This window comes from Miscanthus floridulus, chromosome 8 (assembly GCF_019320115.1).
Source record: "Miscanthus floridulus cultivar M001 chromosome 8, ASM1932011v1, whole genome shotgun sequence".
Taxonomy (NCBI): Eukaryota; Viridiplantae; Streptophyta; class Magnoliopsida; order Poales; family Poaceae; genus Miscanthus; species Miscanthus floridulus.
The window spans coordinates 81,442,279-81,462,123 of NC_089587.1; the positions used below are offsets into that span (position 1 = coordinate 81,442,279).

The 19,845-nt window shown below is 47.6% G+C and overlaps 1 protein-coding gene and 1 pseudogene across 1 annotated transcript; both read right to left on the minus strand.

Moving 5' to 3' along the window:
- Window positions 1–1,296: 1,296 nt before the first annotated feature.
- LOC136476817 (uncharacterized) lies at window positions 1,297–8,122 on the minus strand. Its single transcript, XM_066474771.1, has 15 exons — window positions 7,985–8,122; window positions 6,630–7,767; window positions 6,233–6,513; window positions 5,562–5,657; window positions 5,149–5,225; window positions 4,502–4,572; window positions 4,135–4,189; window positions 3,770–3,831; window positions 3,599–3,680; window positions 3,387–3,457; window positions 3,222–3,303; window positions 2,700–2,774; window positions 2,543–2,617; window positions 2,104–2,223; window positions 1,297–1,999 (listed from the first exon to the last, which is right to left on the minus strand). The coding sequence occupies exons 4-15, from the start codon at window positions 5,653–5,655 to the stop codon at window positions 1,817–1,819; spliced, it is 1,047 nt and encodes a 348-aa protein (XP_066330868.1). The 5' UTR covers window positions 5,656–5,657; window positions 6,233–6,513; window positions 6,630–7,767; window positions 7,985–8,122; the 3' UTR covers window positions 1,297–1,816.
- Window positions 8,123–8,160: 38 nt separating this feature from the next.
- On the minus strand, window positions 8,161–11,711 carry LOC136476816 (probable pre-mRNA-splicing factor ATP-dependent RNA helicase DEAH5; annotated as a pseudogene).
- Window positions 11,712–19,845: the final 8,134 nt, after the last annotated feature.

The following is a 19,845-nucleotide window of genomic DNA, read 5'->3' on the forward strand; positions in this document are numbered from 1 at the left end:
CCCATGATCCCATCCGCTCGCCAGCCCAGAATTGAAGCTCCGAAGACGAGCAAGTAGGTTGCGCAAAGCATGTCATGTGCCGGCATACAGCACGGGTCTTTTCCCCATCCGTTCCGTCGCTCGCTCCAAGAGAGAATAAAAGCCATTCAATGCTTTGCCCCCATCGCCAACACAGTGACAGTCACTGCCTCACCCTTCCCAGCTCGTGTACACCATGGGCGTGTTTGTGAGGGTGGTTCAGGCCGGCTCGGCCCGTCCGTCAGGCCCAGGCCAGTTCCAAGTGGTACAACTGCTCTTGTTGGGTAACGTGACCCAGCAGAGCCGAGATCGTGTTTGATTTGCATGTACAGATAGATGCGGTGACCCTGGACTCAAAACATGGTAACATTACCCCCCACACATTGTCACTGCCATTTCATCGAACACGTGCAGCGCGAGCGGCATGGACTCACCCACCTCGGCCAAGAAGTCGCCGCCGCTGCCGCTGCCCTTCTCCGGCGCCATTGCAGACCAGGAGGAAGAAGATGGGGAGGGAGAGGCTGAGCGAGCGACAGTGCCTCCACCTCGCAGTAGTGGCCAGCTGCGCAGCAGCGACCCGCCGTGTCCGCGCCGACGCGAAGGGAACGAGGCCCGCGGGGTTCGCCGGACAGGGGCTGGAGCCGGAGAGGGAGGGGTGGCCCGCTGTGGTCGCCGGACAGGGGCCGGAGCCGAGGAAGGAGAGGCCGCGAGCAGCCACGGCGGGGTAGGGGCTGGGCGGGGCGCGGCACAGCGGCGGAGCTGCCGTTCGGGCGCCCGAGGCGGCAGCGGCCGGAGCTCGCCAGCGCGCGCCCGAAGCGGTAGCAGCTCGAGCCAGCGACCTGCGCTTGCCCGTGGCCGCCGGAGCTTGGGACGGGGCCGCGCCGGAGCTGTTGACCGCGTGGTGGTGGACGTACTCGAGCCCCTGCGCGACGTCGGCGGCGACCTGCTGGACGCTGCACCGGGACGACGCTGGAGCTGGAAAAGGGCTGCGTCGCGGCCGCGGAGGGAGCAGCGCCAGTAGGCGGTGGAGGCGGCCCCACCTGCGCGCTTCGCGAGGAAGCTGTTGGTAGCGGCGGCGAGCTCCTGGAACGGGTAGAGGACAGGCAGGTCCATGAGCGAGGCGCGCGCTGCGGCGAGGGAGGCGCGGCCGGAGGACGTGGAGGACAACGAGGTGGTGCCGCGCCGCCGCGCACTGGCCGTGCCGGCGCCGGACGCTGGGGAGAGGAGCGGAAGGTGAGGGAAAGGAGAAGGAAGTAACCGTATCAGTCACGGTCTGCTTTAGATCTCGTGCAGACCAGGCTCCAAAGTTGGGCTAGGTGCACCGGCCCAAGCTGCTTTAGATCTTGTGCGGGCCAGACTCCAAAATTGGGCTAGGTGCACCAAACATGGAAGTTGCAGTCAAGAGCGCAGCCGGGCCACCCTCACAAACAGGCCTATGTCACCATGGCTAGCCGCCTAGCCCTGGCCTCAGGCCTGCCTGCCGAAGTGCCCGTGTACGAGTTGTACGGTGAGGAACCCGAGTACTCGAAAACACAAATGCACCATCCCCTACCCTACACCATTGTGCATGGTGCATTTCGCTTTATCCTGAATGAGATTCTCCAATTCACTTCACGCATGGCCTTGTGACACGTTTATATTTTCGCCGGGGGTTACTCTGTACAACGTCACCGGCGACAGGGACGTCAAGCCGTGACGGGCCGATCCGTTACAGTTTAAAGCCCGTTCGAGTGATAGTACTGTACATCCATAGCAGTATCATGGGCTCGTAGGAAAGCAGCGATGATGGCCGTTCCGTTCACTTGGACAGCAGCCCGAAGTAGGGGTTCTCCATGGCCGACGCGATCTCGACCCCGGCGGCGTTGAGGAGCGCCATGTCGATCTTGTCCCTCGGCATCACCAGGTAGCCCATGGCGCTGAGCCGCTGGAACCCGCACAGCTCCAGGAACTCCACGCCACCTTGCAGGCTGCCCACCCTGTCCTGTTGTTGCAGAGAGCACGATGTGTGAATTGAAGATATGGGGGTGAGATGAGATCAGATCATTCTGAAAAATACAGGGTGCGCCTGGTCCTCTTGGTTTCTACCTTGAAAACAGGGTTGCTGAGCCGGATCCTCCTGAACTTTTCCTCTTCTGGGTTCTTTACTATGTTGGCAACGATCTTGAGCAATATTTGGTACGCTCTTGTGACTGCAGCAGGGTCCTCCTACAAGTAAGGTGTAGGAAAAAAACATTCATCAATGATTTGTGGTGTCTGAGTAACATAGAGATCTAATGCCTTATCCAGTCGTATTTCTGTATTTGTTTAGTGACAAGCAATTTTTTTGTGAAACACAACGACACCCATCCTATATTAGATCAAAAGACAGGCTAAGAAAGGCAAATGCTGAGCATGCCTGGAACATTGATCTAAACCAAGTATATTCACAAAGCATCATATTCAGCATCGCCAATGCTTCTGTGCCAGTTGAAATACTAAGAGCAAGATGGACCAAAATTAGCATCTGCAAGGGATCATTTTATACCTTGTGATTCTTCTTCAGAGTTCGCAGGCAGTTTCTCAGCTGTTCTGATGTTACGATGCGTTCGACATGTTTTACCTGCAGTTAAAAATGTATGTGACGAATGTGCTTGGAGGTTTCACTCATGAGATGTAGAAGTATGGTAGAAAGACATTTCTACCTTTGTGGGCGTTATGACTGCAGCTGAAGCACTAGGATTTTCCTGCGGCAAACCAAGCCTTCTCCTTCTTTCTGCCTGCACAGAAGGATAAGACTCAGGCATCGGGACGCATATCACTGGAAAACTTTGAAGGAAATAGACAAATGAGATGCAGCTGCTAAAGAATAAGAAAATGACGTCACTTTTGTGACAGCAAGCGACCTTGAACACAATTCATGATTTAAAGGTAACCTTGATCGTAACCAATGGGAACTACTTGGTTTAATAAAATCTACACAGTGCACAAAAAATATAAAGAAAGGCTGCGATGTTTCATCTGACTCTGATAAACATAGAGTGGCGATTTTTTCAATGGATAAACATAGAGTGGCGATTTTTTCAATGCGGAAATCCAAGATAATAAAAATGTCAAAAAAATAAAGGATTTATTGGATGAATTATGAGCATGCAGAAAAAAATTACAGTAAGGACTACAGAATTGTTTGTATAAATTAAGCAGAATTTTAGCATGCTGCAACAGACCTTATCATATGCTATACGCTGTCGTATTCTCTCTCTTGCTCTTTTCTCCTCCTCTTGATCTGCTATCCGAGTTTCCATCATCCTACGGTAAACAAAAATATCACTTCTTCAAGAAGCAATCTGGAGTTGGAAATAGTGCATGTGAGACATGCATATGAAACATACCGCTTCCTTTGATTTTCCTCAAGAGTTCGCTTTGCTTCCATAAGATCTTTAGCAGCTCGAATCCTCTCCCTCTATAGAAACAATATGGAACATTCAGTGGACAAGAAAATGGCCACAGGATATACTTAAGACAGTGCAAGAAAGCACATTTTGTACTTCCTGCTGTAGTACGTATTACATTTTTACTCAGAATTATGAAAAAATCGCAATACCTGATCCTCTTGTAATTGATTTCGTATTCGCCCTCTTGCTCTTCCTTCCTCGTCTCGTTTTTGCTTGTATAGTGCTAATATCCTGAGAAGTACAAGTGTGTTACTAGGGTGAATGTGTGATAAACAAAATGCGAGCAGCTTACTACTAATAATGAAAAGGAAGGTACACACCTCTTTCTATCTTGTTCCTCCTGTTCATCTGCATTTGGTTCTCGTTCCAACTGGGATGACTCCTAAGAGAGAAGTTTGGGTGTGACAAAAAATGTTACAAAGAATGGAACACTAATTCCAGCCCATATGAGGCTGAAAGAAAGATGCTAGCAAGTGGTAGCAACACACTAAATCATAATATATTGGTAAGCGAACTTGTTGAATGTTAAAAGCATGATTACACTCCAACCATTCTGCATAGCTTAAGCTTTTGGGTAAATTTGTCGGTGCATGTAACTCAATATGGTATGAAATTTTACTTCAAAAAAATGGTATGGAATTTTAAAGGAAATATTTGATATATCAAAAAAGAAGAAACTAAGTACATTCTGTCTTCCAGTTTCAGTCTGTTCTTCAGGTTTCTGCTCCTCTACAGTATCCCTGCAAGACAAGTATGTCATACATTTTACACTGCAACAACATACATAGCAAGAAAAAGAAATGTGGATCAATACATGCATTGAGCCACCCAAGTATATCTGACTATTCAGGAACACAAGCATTTAACTGAATGACTTGTTCCTATTAAACTTACATTATGCATAAGCACATTTACAAGAACTAACATGATCACTAATCATTTGATAATTCCATTTCCTAGTGAATGGGATTTGATAGTTTTTCCACTGAAATGGTACTATGACGTTTCCATAGAAAATCTTCTATGAAATCATTTAAGGAACAGAAACAAACCTCGTTTCTTGAACGTCATTTCTTACTTCATTTGATGTGTCACCACATTCAATGCTTATTTCTCTTGGAACCTAGACCATACAAGGGACCAATCAAAACAAATTGTTTCAAATGTAGTGACATTGTGACAGTAATGTTCACATGACTATACAACCTGATCGAAAATATAAATATAGCGTCAAGTATTATGATGCCAGTTGCTTCACAGCCTCATATTAGAAACATTTGAAAAGGTTCCAAGCTACAATCTCAAACCAAATAATTCGTGGTTATTTATATGTACAGGCTAGCTTGCTGTCAAATTGCATGAAGTGAAAACTTCTTCCTGTTTGGTTACCAGCCACCGCCTGCCACGCCTAAGATGCGGCAAGGTGCGGCGCGCCGCACTTGTGGCGTGAAATTTCGCCGCCACACTATGTGGCAACTTTTCTACTGCGATTTTCTGTGGCAGCCTCAGGTGCGTTACAAACCAAGCAGCTGCCTTCGTTTTCTATGACGAGCCACAGCTGTGGCATGGCGACCTCCAGCAAGCAACCAAACACTCCCTTACAGTTCCCTCTATTGAGAATAATTTTAGAACACGGAGTAATGCTCATGAGAAAGGACTTCTGCTAATGAAGAATATTCATTGTTAAGAAATAACCTACCAATGGTAGCTGATCAATGTCTGGGTCACTTTCATGTTCCAGAAGCCAGTTTACAGCAGATTCAAGATTGGAATTACCTGATCAAGACATATTATTACCTCTCCAATTCATTTAACTACGTACTAAAGAAATAATATACTGAATATTTATAACAAATATGTTGCTAGAGCTTTGCAAAATTTCCATTTTTATGAAATGGCATATCTATCAACTGCCAATGCCATTAGTGAATAGCGAAAACACACAAACCATGGAAGAATAGCTGGATGGGCACAAATACACAAACATAACTTTTGCAACCATAGAAGGGACCAAATGTCATAGTTTCTATTTGGTGTATTATCAACCTATCTTTGGTACAGAAAAACATTGATGCAAACCTGTACATAGTAAGTTTGTTTGAAAATACATACCTGAAAAATGGAGTGCCCTAACTGAACGAGCAGTTGGGAATCCCATGGCTTCAAGTTCACCAAGCATTTTCTTGTCAACTTGTGGGACAGCCATCTCTAGAAGATAGATGGACAAAAATAAGCGCAGCCCAATTGCTAGAAAGGCAAAACTAGAGGGAATGGATAATGGGGGAAATAGATAGCCATCTGAAACTATTGGCTCAGTTCAAGCAGATGTTGCATACAACTAATAATTAACTAGACAAAATAGTTGCGTAAGCAGAAACAATTTAACAATTTACCAATGAGTAAATGTCCCCCATGATCTTACATAATTTAAGCTCTGTTTTAGGAGCTTAATGTGCAACTATTGTGTTCTATGTCTAACATGAAAGCCATAATGTTCTACAATTTACATTAGAACTAACATTTGTGTTCTTTGAGGCATCTAGGACCTGTAAGTATGTTAATGTTAATAGTATGTTGGCCTTAATCATACATGGAAGAATAGGACACTAGAACAAGCTAACCTGAAATTACAGGTTATAAAGCAGCAGCACAAGAACCAGAAAGTGCAAGCAATGGAAAAGCACAAGATTGAACAAGTTTGATGAAGTATTCACAAGATCTCCATGTTGAATTAAAATTCTAATGACAGAACAAGTTGATGAAATTATGAATAGGAAATTTACCTTTTCAGATCTCTTTCCTCACTTTGTAATCCTTGAGCCAAGCTGATGTATGATCCTCTTCCTCTATAAGTAGAGAAATGAGCAATGCATTACTGCAAATGGAAAGGGGAGCATGAAAATTAGATGTAGAGGATTAGGTCTTTGCTTCTTCTGTACTTCATTCTTGTCTTTTCTTCCCAGATGGGTCTTGTGGTGATCTCAGGAGACTCGGGTGACTTCTTTCTTCCTGCAGTAACTTATACCTTTCTTCATGCTTAGGGTTTCCCTCTTGAATCAACAGCCTACTCACAGATAGATTGATTCCTTTGTTTGGGTTACATCTTACAAGATCATATAAACTAAGTCACTAAGAAAATCAACAAGAGTAATAAAGAGTAACACTGAAGTTTTGGTGTACCTCAAGCATTAGATGATGATATTCAGTATACAACTGAATTGTCTAGTCAGCATTTCCTTAGTTCATGAGTCATACAAGATACAAACAGAAGAAAATGTAATTGGTATTTCTGTCAAGTTGAATGCCTCCTGAGTCCTGAATTTTTTTTAGTCCAGAGTCCATATACAGAAACTCATCACACATCATTTTGTTGGAAAGAATACGACTGAGAATGAAACTTCCAAACACATGTTAAGAGCCCTAAATGAGAACATATGGAGATAAATGGCAGGGCGTTTGGGCATATTGAGCACACGAAGCAGCATCAGCGTGTGCCACCGCACAGCCATATTCTCCAAAAGTTGCAATCAGTAATCGAACAGTTTAAGGGATTAGCGCAGTCACTTCTGCTAACCGCAAGTCTGATGAACCACCAAATGCCAAATCCCATTGCCCATAGTACTTTCTGAAGATCAATAACATCAGAAGTGTGGTCTCATTGTGTTGCCCAGTGTCTGCGGAGCCTCATAGAACCCCAAGCAATGTCAAGTGCCTATAAGCCTAAAAGGAGGCACATAAAAGTTTCCACGATTGATAGATTTCCTCTTTGAACTGGGAACCTGCATAGATACTTTGGTTTTTTAACTGAGAACTAGACAATGAGAATGATCGCGAGGGAAGGCACCTGAGCCGTGCCAAGGCTGTCATCGATGAGTACTCTCCATTGGCATTGCCAGCAGGATCATGCCTAGCCCGCGGTTGCAGCGGCCATGGAGAGTTTTGCAGCCTTTCTGATGCGCTGCTGCTTTCACTGTCTTACAGAAATTCATCTTAAGCAAGATGAATACTTTCAAATTTCAGACTGCAGCTTCATACCTCTACATGATTTGAACTTCTGTTCGGTGCAACCTGTGATCTACAGGAGGAATTTGTGCGTAAAAGCCAGGTCAGGGGTCAGCAAAGAGTGAACAGAGGGGGAAAGCAGAAAATAAATGAACAACTGAAGCAACAACTGTCTCTGCATGGTATTTGTCTCACAGAGCTTCTGTAATCTTTAACCAGCCATCCAAATGCAGCACAAGATGGAAAATAAAGCATCAGTGCACAGCTCCAGCAACAGCAGGATCTAACTGAGCATAAAACACAATGGTGTTGGAGCCTGGCATTTAAAAAATGAAGATGTAAGACAAAAACATAACCTCCAGAATCTGGCACCAATAATCATGAAACTAGCATTTTATTGTTCAAGAATAGCTCAACAATCCAGCCAAAGGAAACACAGATCGGAGCACATCGAAACAGAAGGTTCCTACAAAGCTATAAGCTCAAACAGCAAAAGGCTAATACAAGGACAACACCAGACCTAAAATCAGTACCTCATTGGTCCATGTCCATCTTTCAACCTGTTGTATATCATCACAGATCCAGTCATAAGAGGTATCTTCTCAAATATGATAGTTTTTGCTACATATAAGGATACCCAGATTTAATGTGTAACCACACTGTAATAAACATCCAATCAGTTTCAATCAAACCAGCAGCAGCAGCAGCAGAAAACAAGCAAATCACTGTGATAAGCTCATCATCATTTGGCGTCCTGTTCAAAAGGGAACAAAGTACTCCTTATAAGCCTTACAACTTTAAGAAGAGAAAACTATTACATATCTCATGCATTGCAATCATCCGAGCATATGCATTAAAAGAGCACCTTAATATGTACACTACAGTAGCATTACATCAAAGATCTGCAAGAAATGATGAAAAATCACCAGCGCCGCTTGCTCAGGCGCCACGAGTTGGGCTCATTGTATCTATCGTACAAAGGCTCGATCCTTTCTTGGCGCTTTCGCTTACTGATCTTCATTGGGTCCGCCGACCTATAGAACCTCGGTGCCAACTCTACTAACCATCTTGGATCCACCGCCGTGACCTCCCTCATATACTCTTTCGTTGTCATAACAATTTCATGGTAGATCACCCACTGTGGCTGCTGGTGAAAGAGAGCACTGCTCGGGTGGATATAAACCTGCTGATGATCAGCGAGGGTACGGTACCCTCCACTGGGGTCCTTCCTTGCAGCGTGGAAGAAGAATCCAGCGGCAAGGGCTTTCCCTATCTTGGTGGAATTGTTCCCGGCAGAGATGACATTGAGCTTGAACTTGTCCATAATCTCAAGAAGCTGTTTCCTCACGTCCTGTGCCCTCCTTAGTGAGTTTACCTGAATGAAATTCTCAACACACCATGGTCCTGAAAACCCCTTTGCCTTCCATGCCTCATACACAGTGAGTAGGGTGAGATGATCACCTTCCAGCTGGAAAAAGTTAGATCTTTTCCGATCTGCTTGTGCTTGCTTCTCCCTTGGTCGATAGAATATGTTCCCAGTTTGAATCATTGCAATGATTGTCAGTATTTCGTCACTGCATCCAAGGTCTACACTAGCAAGGAGCATCTTAGAAAGAGGTGGTTCTTGTGGAAATTCGGCCATCTTTCTCCCTAGCCTGGTAAGAAGACCCTCTTCATCTAACGCACCAAGACTGTACAGTTGTTCCATAGCCGATATGAGTGCTTGAGATGCTGGAGGATCCATGAAGTCAAATGACAAAAGGTCATTTATTCCCATTGCCTTCATATTAAGAACCGTCGACCCCAAGTTGGCCCTCTGAATTTCTGGAGTCGTTGTTGGTGGCATTTCATTGCGATAGGCACTCTCAGTGTATAGACGGTAACATTTACCTGGACCTGTACGCCCAGCACGCCCTGCTCTTTGCTTAGCTGACGCCTGAGAGATCAGGGTGATAACCAGTGAATCCAGCCCTAGTTTTGGGTTATAAACATTTAGCTTTGCGAAGCCGGGGTCAACAACATAGTAAATGCCATCTATGGTAATAGATGCTTCCGCTATGTTGGTGGCCACGACCACCTTCCTCTTACCAGGAGGAGCCTGTTCGAATATCTTTGATTGAACTTCGGTAGGAAGAGCACTGTACACAGGACAAATTATCAGCTCTGGTATGTCCCCACCGAATGCCTTCATCCTCTCATGGAGACGTTCGCAAGCATGATCAATCTCTTCCTGGCCAGTCAGGAACAATAGGATATCTCCTTTGGGTTCAGTCAGATGGATCTGCAATACCGTGATCAGTGCAGCATCCATGTAGTCACTCTCTGGCTGTTTTGTATGCAGTATCTCAACTGGAAACGTTCTTCCAGGAATTGTGAAAATATTGCAATCAAAAAAATAACCAGAGAACTTCTCTGCATCAAGAGTGGCTGAAGTGACTATTAACTTGAGGTCACTTCTCCGCTTAATTAGCTGCTTTAGCAAACTGAAGAGAATGTCTGTGTAGATGGTTCTCTCATGTGCCTCATCAAGCATGACCACTGAATAAGAAGACAGGTCTCCATCCATCAAAATCTCACGTAGGAGCATGCCGTCTGTCATGTACTTGATGACAGTTTCAGGTCCTGTGCAGTCATCAAAGCGTATAGAATAACCAACTTCCTCACCCACTCGACAGCCAACCTCCTCTGCTACTCGCTTTGCAATTGACTCTGCAGCAACCCTGCGAGGTTGAGTACACGCAATCTTTCCCTTTGTAGTATATCCTGCCTCGGCAAGGTATTGCGTAACCTGGGTTGTTTTCCCTGAGCCAGTCTCGCCGATAACCACCAAAACTTGGTTGTCATTAACAGCATTGATCAGCTCCTTTTTCAGCCTGAATATTGGAAGGCTTTGTCTCTGCTCCTGAATCGAAAGCCTCGACTTCTGCCCATATGTACCAGCCTTCCCATATGTCATCTTCCATTCCGGCACACTCTGTGCTGATAGTCCAGTGCCCATCAGCTCCTGCATCAGATACCTTCCACCACTTGACATGGGATCCTCCCATGACCGGTTAAGGTCCTTGGGGATTGCATCAACCATTCCTCTTTGCTCCTGGGTGCGAATATCACGCCTCTCCTTAATAAGCGCAGACTGCAGTGCCGCCGCACGGCTCATCGACCCCTCAGGATTCATAGAAATCCTCACCGGAGACATGTCAGCCGAGGATCGCCCTTTTCCCCCGCAAGAACGCCGGCTCATCCTCATTGAGTTCAATCTCAAGCTCCTCCACTTCTTCCTCCTGGTAAAACATCCCCTGATCATCCTCATCCAACACCGGGTAGTCCTTGGCATCCAACACCCCCGACGCAATCAGCTGCTTCACCTCCCACCTCTCCGGCGAGGTCATCCGCCTAGTTGGCCTGCGCGGCGCAGGACCAGCCTCGCCCTCGTCCTCATCGGGAACGAAAATCCCAGAAACCCCCTTCCTCCTCCCAGCGGCTCCAGCGCGATCAGCTGGCGGATTGGCCCTCGGCGCGTCCTCCTTCCCAGGGTTTCGACGCATCGGCAGGAGATCCCTCCCGGTATCCTGATCGACGTCTCGCATCGACAGCCCCAGCTTGGCGCCGTCCACCGAGGCGACCCTGACGAACACCTCCTGGCCGCGCGTAACGGTGGCGCCAGCGCGGCGGCGGCCGGGCATCTGGGAGACGTGCACGAGGCCCTCGCGGCCGCCGTCGAGGCGGACGAAGCACCCGGCGTCGGCCACGCGGGTGACCCTCCCCCGGCGCACCTGGTGCAGCTCCGGCTCGTGGTCCTCGTCCTCCCCCGCCGCCCTGTCCACGCGCGCCCCTGTACCGTGGGCACCACGGGATGCGGGGACACCGGGGGCCGGGGCGGTGTCGGGGATGGCGGTGATGACAGCGTGGAGGGAGCGGACGAGGTAGTCCGGCAGCTCGGAGCCGTGGTCCCTGAGCGCGGCGGCGAAGGCCGCGGCGGAGGCGGAGGCGCGGCCGAGGTCGACGACGAACTCGGCGAGGACGCGGTCGGCGACGCCGAGGTGGGGCTCCAGCTCCGAGCAGACCTTGGAGACGAGCGAGAGCTGCGTGAGCCGACGCATCCCCTCGCTCACCGCGCCTGCGCCGGTCGCCGCCGCCATAGTCGCGCGCGCGGCACGGGGTTGGGCGCACGGCAGGGTTGTGTTTAGTGCTGCACGGGAACGGGGATGGGACGGGACGGTGAAAGGCGGTGCGGGGCTGCGGTGCGGCCTGCGGGTGAAAGGAGGCGGCCCACAGATATATACGGTGCGGATTTGCCCGTGCTGCGCGTCGGAACGAAACACCCTCGCACTGTCGCACATGCCCGATGCACACACCACACGCACACAGGCACGTGAGAGGAGGCACAGCCGCACAGTAAGCCGACCGGTCCACCGCGATGGGTCCGCCGCCTTCCTCGAGTTTGCCGAGATACGCGTCGAGCAAATGCCGGTTCTCGAGCGGACGAGCGCAGCTGTGAAGTAGTGGGACACGACTCGAGGCTGCGTAGCATAGCGCCTTACGATGAACCGTGGAAAAAACTAGCGGGCTACAGCGCTGGAGACACTCAACACTAAATTATCTTTATTTGTGCCGCTATGCTAATTTTAACCTTTAGCGTTCTAATAGCGACGCTATTTCAGATTTTACCAATACTAATATATTTTGATAATTTAATCAGTTATTTTCTACTTATTATTTGCTACTAATTTGGTATTTTAGAACTTTCATGAACCATGTTGTAATGTCATATTGGTAATTTTATCTAGACTCGTGAAACCTTAGAAATATATTTATGTTCATCGAATTTCTTATTTGTCATGTTTTTTCATTAATTATTAGTGTTTTTATGTTTTCTTTATAAAAGCGCTATCTATCGTAGCATCGCTATAGTCTCGTAGCTGTTGAAAAAAAATTACTGCTATTTTTAATAGCCCGCTATTTAAGACCTAAGCGAGGAACAGGGCAGTCGGCAGGGCAGCGCATAATAAGGGGAAACAATCGCCAAGGCATCATCATGAATTAACACCCAATGATCAACAAATACTCCGAAAACACAGAATAGGTACATCAACAACCAGTTAGTTGCCTTCAAGCGCTACAAACACCACGGAGTTCTCTATTTATACGCCGCCTCAGCCTTGATCGATAGGAATCTGTCAGTGGAGTTAACTCTGCAAGTCGATTAAGTCTATTTATACACCGCCTCAGCCTTGATCAACAGCCTGTTTTCAGCTTATTTTTTTTTCAACCAAAACAGTGTTTTTCTCCCCCGTCAAATCAACCGAAAAAGTATTTCGGCTTATTTTTTAAAGCGAAGCGAACAGGGCCGATGATGCACTTGCACATATCTAAGAGGATTAAGTCCACTTTTGGCCCCTCAATTATTATGTTGGTCTAATTTTAACCCTCAATTACAAAACCGTCTAGTACTGGTACCCCAACTGTCAAAATCGTTCACTTTTAGCACCTGGACGGGGGCAAGGCTGTTTTGACCGACGTTGAGCGATTTTGACCACGCGCACGCTGGCGTTGACTGCCACATAGGATGCTGGGCTGCATCTCAGCGACATGTGGGGCCCACGTGTCACCCACTCATTTCCTCCCTCTCCTTCCTCCGGCTGCAGCAGTATTCAGACAAGCAAGCTCGGCCCCACTACAGGCGCGGCGCCCCAGTGACGGACGAGGCGGCCGGAGCTAGGGGACGGTGACAGATGGGGTGACCGGTCCACCAGGGCAATCGGCGCCGACAGGGATGAGACAGTGAGGTGCAGCTCCAGTCAAGCCGTCGTTGGGCTCGCGCGTGCGCGCTGCTTCGCCACCGAACGAGCAGGCGGCTGGGCCATGGACGGCGAGCGCAGCTGCTGCACTGCTGCCAGGCGGGCGAGCACGCCCCCACTGCTTTGCGCCCGCACCACTACCACTGTTGGGCTCACCGGCCCCCGGCAACTCCCACGCCCTGATGCTCGGCGGTGAAGGCACCACGACCCCGTCGGGCTCACGAGCGGGGGGCCACCGGACGAGCAGGCGGCCACGCCATGGCCGGTGAGCGAGCGCGATTGAGATGCATGCTGCTATCGGGCAAGCGCGAGCAAGTTGCCACGTCCATGGTGGACGAGCCTTGGGACGGGAATGGGTAGGCCCACCTAACGGCGAGGTTGGTGATGTAGACGATGGATGGCGTGTTCTCCTGGAAGAGGCACACGGTGGCGAGCTCGTCTACCTGCAGCTTCCAGGGTGTGGAGACCACAAACGCAGATGCCACACCGGCATCGCCGAGGACCAGCAATGAGGAGGCGAGCGCCACGATGAGGGAGCCTGCGACCGACGATAGTAGCCGCCCCGTGGCCTCGCCGGGGACTAGCTCGTGGAGCCGCCGTAGCCACGCCCATGGCCACGATGAGGGGAGGGCGAGCGAGGAGGCGGAGGCTGGCGCGGGCTTGGTGGCCGCGACACGCGTGAGGTGCTTGAGGAAATGACACGGCGGCGTGGCGGCGGGAACGAAGAGAGGAAGCAGGCTGTGGCGGAGGACACGACGACGGCGGCCATCAGGGCTGCTGTTGCTTATGTTGTGCGTGCGGGGGGCAGGACAATGGAGCGAGCGTAGTCGCCCATGGCTGGGGGTGTTTGGACGAAGAGTCGATGATGAGTGGATGTGCTGCATTGCTGCTGCCTGGTGTAGTGGCACCGCTTGCCTGGTGCTTTCCTACTAGTTGCTGGCTTGTCAAAACCGCTCAATGTCGATCAAAATAGCCTTGCCCCCGCCCAGGTGCTAAAAGTGAACGGTTTTGACAGTTAGGGTACCAGTACTAGACGGTTTTATAGTTGAGGGTTAAAATTAAGACCAACACAATAGTTGAGGGACCAAAAGTGGACTTAATCCTATTTGAGATCAACAAGTTGTCTAGCTACCACACAAGCTTAAAGATGGCTCAACTGGTACTGGTAGGCAATGACTTCGAAGACTTCCTCTTTCTATGAGCCATTGCTGATAGTATCTTTTTCCTGGCACCCTATAAACATGAAGCAAATGAATGAATATCCACAATAAACCAAAGTAGATTTAAATCAAGCAGCTACAGGGGGACGGGGAAGAGGACGAGGAAGACGATGACGTGTACAAGAGGCATGAGGAGCTTGGACCCTCTCAGCTCCATAACGCTCCCTCGACTCATCCTACACCGTCTCTGAAAGCTCTAGTTTGGTTTTGGTGAATTGATGAAACCCTAAGTGCTAACCTAGTTTATCAAGTGATCATGAGATAGGTAGCACATTCCAAATGGTGAAGCAAATATAGATCATGATATGATGATGGTGGTGCCATGATGATGATCAAGCGCTTGGACTTGAAAAGAAGAAAGAGAAAAACAAAAGGCTCAAGGCAAAGGTATAAATGGTAGGAGCCATTTTGTTTTAATGATCGAGACACTTAGTGAGTGTGATCATATTTAGGATCGATAGCCGTACTATTAAGATGGGTGAAACTCGTATCGAAATGCGGTTATCAAAGTGCCACTAGATGCTCTAACTCATTGCATATGTATTTAGGATCTAGTGGAGTGCTAACACCCTTGAAAACGTTTGTAAAAATATGCTAATACATGTGCACAAGGTGATACACTTGGTGGTTGGCACATTTGAGCAAGGGTTAGGAACTTCACTGACGGACAGTCCGATGGTGCCACCGGCACCCTAGATAGAAAAGATGAAGGTCACTGTAAGTGACCGGATGCTGGTCTCTAAAGGACTGGTGCGTCCGATCAGTAGCAGCAGAAGAAGCGCAACGTCGGTCGTCGACCGGACGCTGGCGCTGAAACGATCGGACGCTGGCTGGCTGCGTTCGGTCACACTAACATGGTCATGCACAGGGGAGTCACTATGTGACCGAACACTGGGTGAGTCCGGTCAAGCATGACCGGACATGTCCGATCGTAAAAAGTCGTCTCTGGATGCTTACTAGAAACGACCGAACGCTGGGGTTCAGCGTCCGGTCACTTTGAGCTACAGCGTCTGGTCATCACTTGACCATTGAGATTGGGCAATCAACATTTGAAGAGAGGGGACACGTGGCACGCATCGTGTGACCGGACACTGAGGTCCAGCGTCCGGTCGATATGACCGGAGCGTCCGGTCACCCCGTGTTGTGCCCAGTGAAGGAATACAACGCCTCTATTTCATGGGGGCTTCTATTTAAGCTCCATAGCCGGCTCAAGCTCACTCTCTTGGCTATTTATATTGACATAGCAACCTTGTGAGCTTAGCCAAATCTCTCTCACTCATCTCCATCATTGATTCATCATTTTTGTGAGATTGGGAGAGAATCCAAGTGCATTGCTTGAGTATTTACATCTAGAGGCACTTGGTATTTGTGTTTCGCTGTGGGATTCACTTATTACTCTTAGTGGTTGCCACCACCTAGACGGCTTGGAGTAGCGAGGATCGTCGAGTGGAGGGTGGTGATTGTCTCCGGCTCCGATCGTGGTGATTGTGAGGGGTTCTTGACCTTTCCCCGGTGGAGAGCCAAAAGGTACTCTAGTGGATTACTCGTGGCTTGTGTGATCCTCATCTTGTGTTGGTTGTGTGGCACCCTATCGAGGGTTTGGTATGTGATGCCAATTAGCGCGTGAACCTCCAAGTGAGTGAATCGCCACAACGAGGAGTAGCTTGCCAGGAAGCAAGTGAACCTCGGTAAAAAATCATTGTGTTCATCATTTGATTCCGAGGTGATTAGTCTTCATTGGTTTTCATTCTTGTGATTGATTGGCTCCTTCCTCAACATGGCGGTATAAATAAATTGCGCACTCTCATTATATTACCGTAAACTAGTTATCAAGCTCTTTAGTGTAGCTAGTTGTGAGAGCTTGTTAGTTTGGTTAGTGTGATTCTTTAGTTAGCTTTTGAGAGCACACTAACTTAGTGTAGTGTCATAGCTATTGTGGTAGGTGGCTTACTATTTTAATAGGCTAGCGCAACACTTGCTTCGCCTTATAATTGTCTAACTGGTTTGTTAAGTGTTGTTGTAGAAATTTTTAATAGGCTATTCACCCCTCTCTAGCCATTAGGACCTTTCAGCCTCTAGACACTAGGTGACGCCATTCACGTGACCCTTACACTCTAGATATGAGCGCTCTCAGTCATAAGGGTAAGGGCAAGAGTAGGAGGCAGTGAGGGATGTGGTAGTTGTTAGTATGCACTATTATAGATTTTGTATTTACTTTTCTGTAACTATTTGGGACTGTATGGATATTATGGACTATTTGGACTGTGCGGACTGTGCAAGACATATTATGTTGGTTGTGATGTTCATTGTGGTTGTATTTTACTTCTTGGATGATTAAATGTTTGGAATATATAATGATGTCTCTATTTGTAACTATGGATGCTCCTAAAACAAAGGAAACTCTTGCAAATTTTTTTCGTGAACCATTAATCATACTACACTGCTAAAAAGGCACAAATATAGTACACAGATTAAATGTAAATTTATTAGAACGTGTATAATCCAAACGTATCGTACATATGCTTTGTAGATGAATCTAGGATTACCAAGCAACAGTGAACGAATCTATGATTTTCAGATAATAAAAATAGACTTTTCAGATACAAGGACAACAACGATTTATCACTTCACTGATATAGTACTGGCATGCAAGGAAGCACAACTCCACTCTATCTCCACCATCTATCTTATGACTGTTTGATCCAAGGGCTGAGGTGAAGAGACACACGAATCGCTGACATGGCACATTGAGAGGCCTCCATTCCTTCTCTCAACCTATAAATAACCACTCACTCCCTCTTATTCACACACACAACAAGGAAGAAGAACACTCCTCAGCATTTTCTTTCATTGCAGTACTAATGTCTGAAGGGTTGTCCAGAGGGAGAGGAAAGGGGAAGGGAACTACCATTACGTGGGAGGGTCCTCTTGGTCCTGATTTCTTTGAGGAAGCTGTTTATGAGAGGTTCCCAATTGAGAGCAACAGTGATTTCACCAAAGAGGCACCACTGAGAGGATACGATGAAAGAAAAGAAGAGTGGCCAAAATGCATGCATGGTGAGGACTGCCTAGTGCAGATGTTCACCGAGGGAATAGATGGAGGTCGTCGTTTCTTCAAATGCCTACAAGCATGGGTAATTGCTATTACTATTTGTTTCTTCAATATGTTCCTCTTCTATATAACGTACATGACATACTTATTGTAGTCTTCCTTGGCCAAAAAAACTGTGGGTTCACTAGGTGGGTCGATCATCGACCTATTTATCTGCATGCGGAGTACATCTACTACCTACAGGACTGTATCTTCGATCTAGAAAGGGAAGCTAGCAGCAGTTACAAGGACGACGGACATGACGACAACAACAGTGGTGCTGATTCACAGGAGACACTCTGCAATGATCCATATTGCACCTGCCCTAACCACAAAAACAAGGGTCTCCCCTGTCACCCCCGCCACCACCACCAATAACAACAACAATGGGAGGCTACTATGGAGAAGGTGCAACATAATTTGCTATGTGGCCACACTACAAGGATGACTTTATCTTATTCACATGCCACATCTATGTGTTTGTTGTTTGATTTAATTACCTAAGGCATGTTAGGTTTAGTCGAAGAAAACTCTGTACCCAGGTTCGGTACATGTTCTCACATGCCATTTCATTTGTTTTATGTGTTGAATTATATAATGTCGTACGTCGTTAGATTTTATTTGTAGAACGTGTTCACATTTCAATACGTCCATAACATTAAGCAGAATATTGAGACCATAAATAATGAAAACAACCACATAATAAAAAGTTCAATACTATGACACATTAAATAATATAATAATACTAGAAGTATGTGCCGATAGTAGACATAGGGGCAAATGCACTTCTAAATCCTCAGTCTGAAACATACTGAGTAAGCAACTCATTATCCAAATACCAGTCCTCTACAACAACCCTGTTGTTGTGGCTAGGCTCACCTATGTTGCTCTGACCTACCTGTCACCTGTAGTAAGCGGCCTCCGCTTCATCTGCGGCCGCTGCGGTCTGAATGAAGAACGCGTCATCCTCCTCCTCCACCTGTAAGCCCACCTTTGCTAGATCGATGAGCTCGCTTAGTCTGCCAGTGTCTTCCTCAGCCTTCTTCACCTGCAACCCTGTCTCTACTAGAGTGATGAGCTCGCTCAGTCTGTCAGTATCATCCTCAGTCTCCTACACCTGCAAGCCTGCCTCTGCTAGAGCAATAAGCTCACTCGGTCTGCCAGTGTCGTCCTCATCTATCGATGGGGAACCCTATGGGCCCCCATAGACCATACTGCAGGGAGGTAGGCCTTGGTAACAAGGCCTACAGCCTAATTGCCAAGAAGAACGTGGAACAAAGCAACGTCCAAAACCGAAACTCCAACTCAAACTATACAAGGAAAGGCGCCCGAAGCGTAGCTTAGGACTCTGACCTTGTACCCGAATAGGACACAAACAACGCCTCTCAGTGCCTGGACTATAAAGGGCTAGTGAGGGTACCCATTGTAAGAGGAGAACGCATACTCGATACTCAAAGCAATACAACGCAAACAGGCTAACGCCAAAACTGGACATAAGGTTATTACTCGACCAAGTCGAGGGCCTGAACTAGTATAAATCGTGAGTCTCTTTGCGTAACCGCCGAATTCTGCTATTCGCCGAAGCCCAAACAACTATCCCAGGTACCCCTGTGGTAGGCTATCGGTGGTAAAACATTGACAGCTGGCGCGCTAGGTAGGGGCTTTCAACAAATTTTTTCTCGAGAGTTCGGCGGACCTCAACCTCAAGATGACCTTTTTGGCGGGAACAACCTTTGTCTTCGGATCCTGGATCTGCAAGGCTAACGACGACGGCAAGCTTCATACCCATCTCCGAGAAGAAAAAGAATTCGATGACAAAGTTCAATACAAACTCGCCAAGAAGATGACGAAACTCTCAACTTCAGATACAACTCGGAATAAGGAAGAAAGCGGATACGAAACCGACTCTGAAAAAGAGATACAATCCGATTTCAAGACAATCTTCACGGCACAAGAGCCAAGCCTAATTGGACTCAGAGACACAACAATGATCACGAAGGGATACGATCCGTACAACTCAAAGAAGAACTTGGGAACTTATGGACTGCGCAACGCGGCATCAGTCTATCAACACTTTACCCAAAACAAGATGAACTCAGCAAGAAGAATACTCCTGGAGGGAGCACAAGAAGGGATGATCATGATAGTGACCCCGCAAGATTGTGTGGTGCATTGGCCAGGTTCTTTCACCTCAAGCAAAATCCAGACTGGCACGTGCGTTGAAGAACTACCTTATCAAGAGGGAAAAGAACTTGGATCCAGTTCAGAAGCTACAGACAACTCAA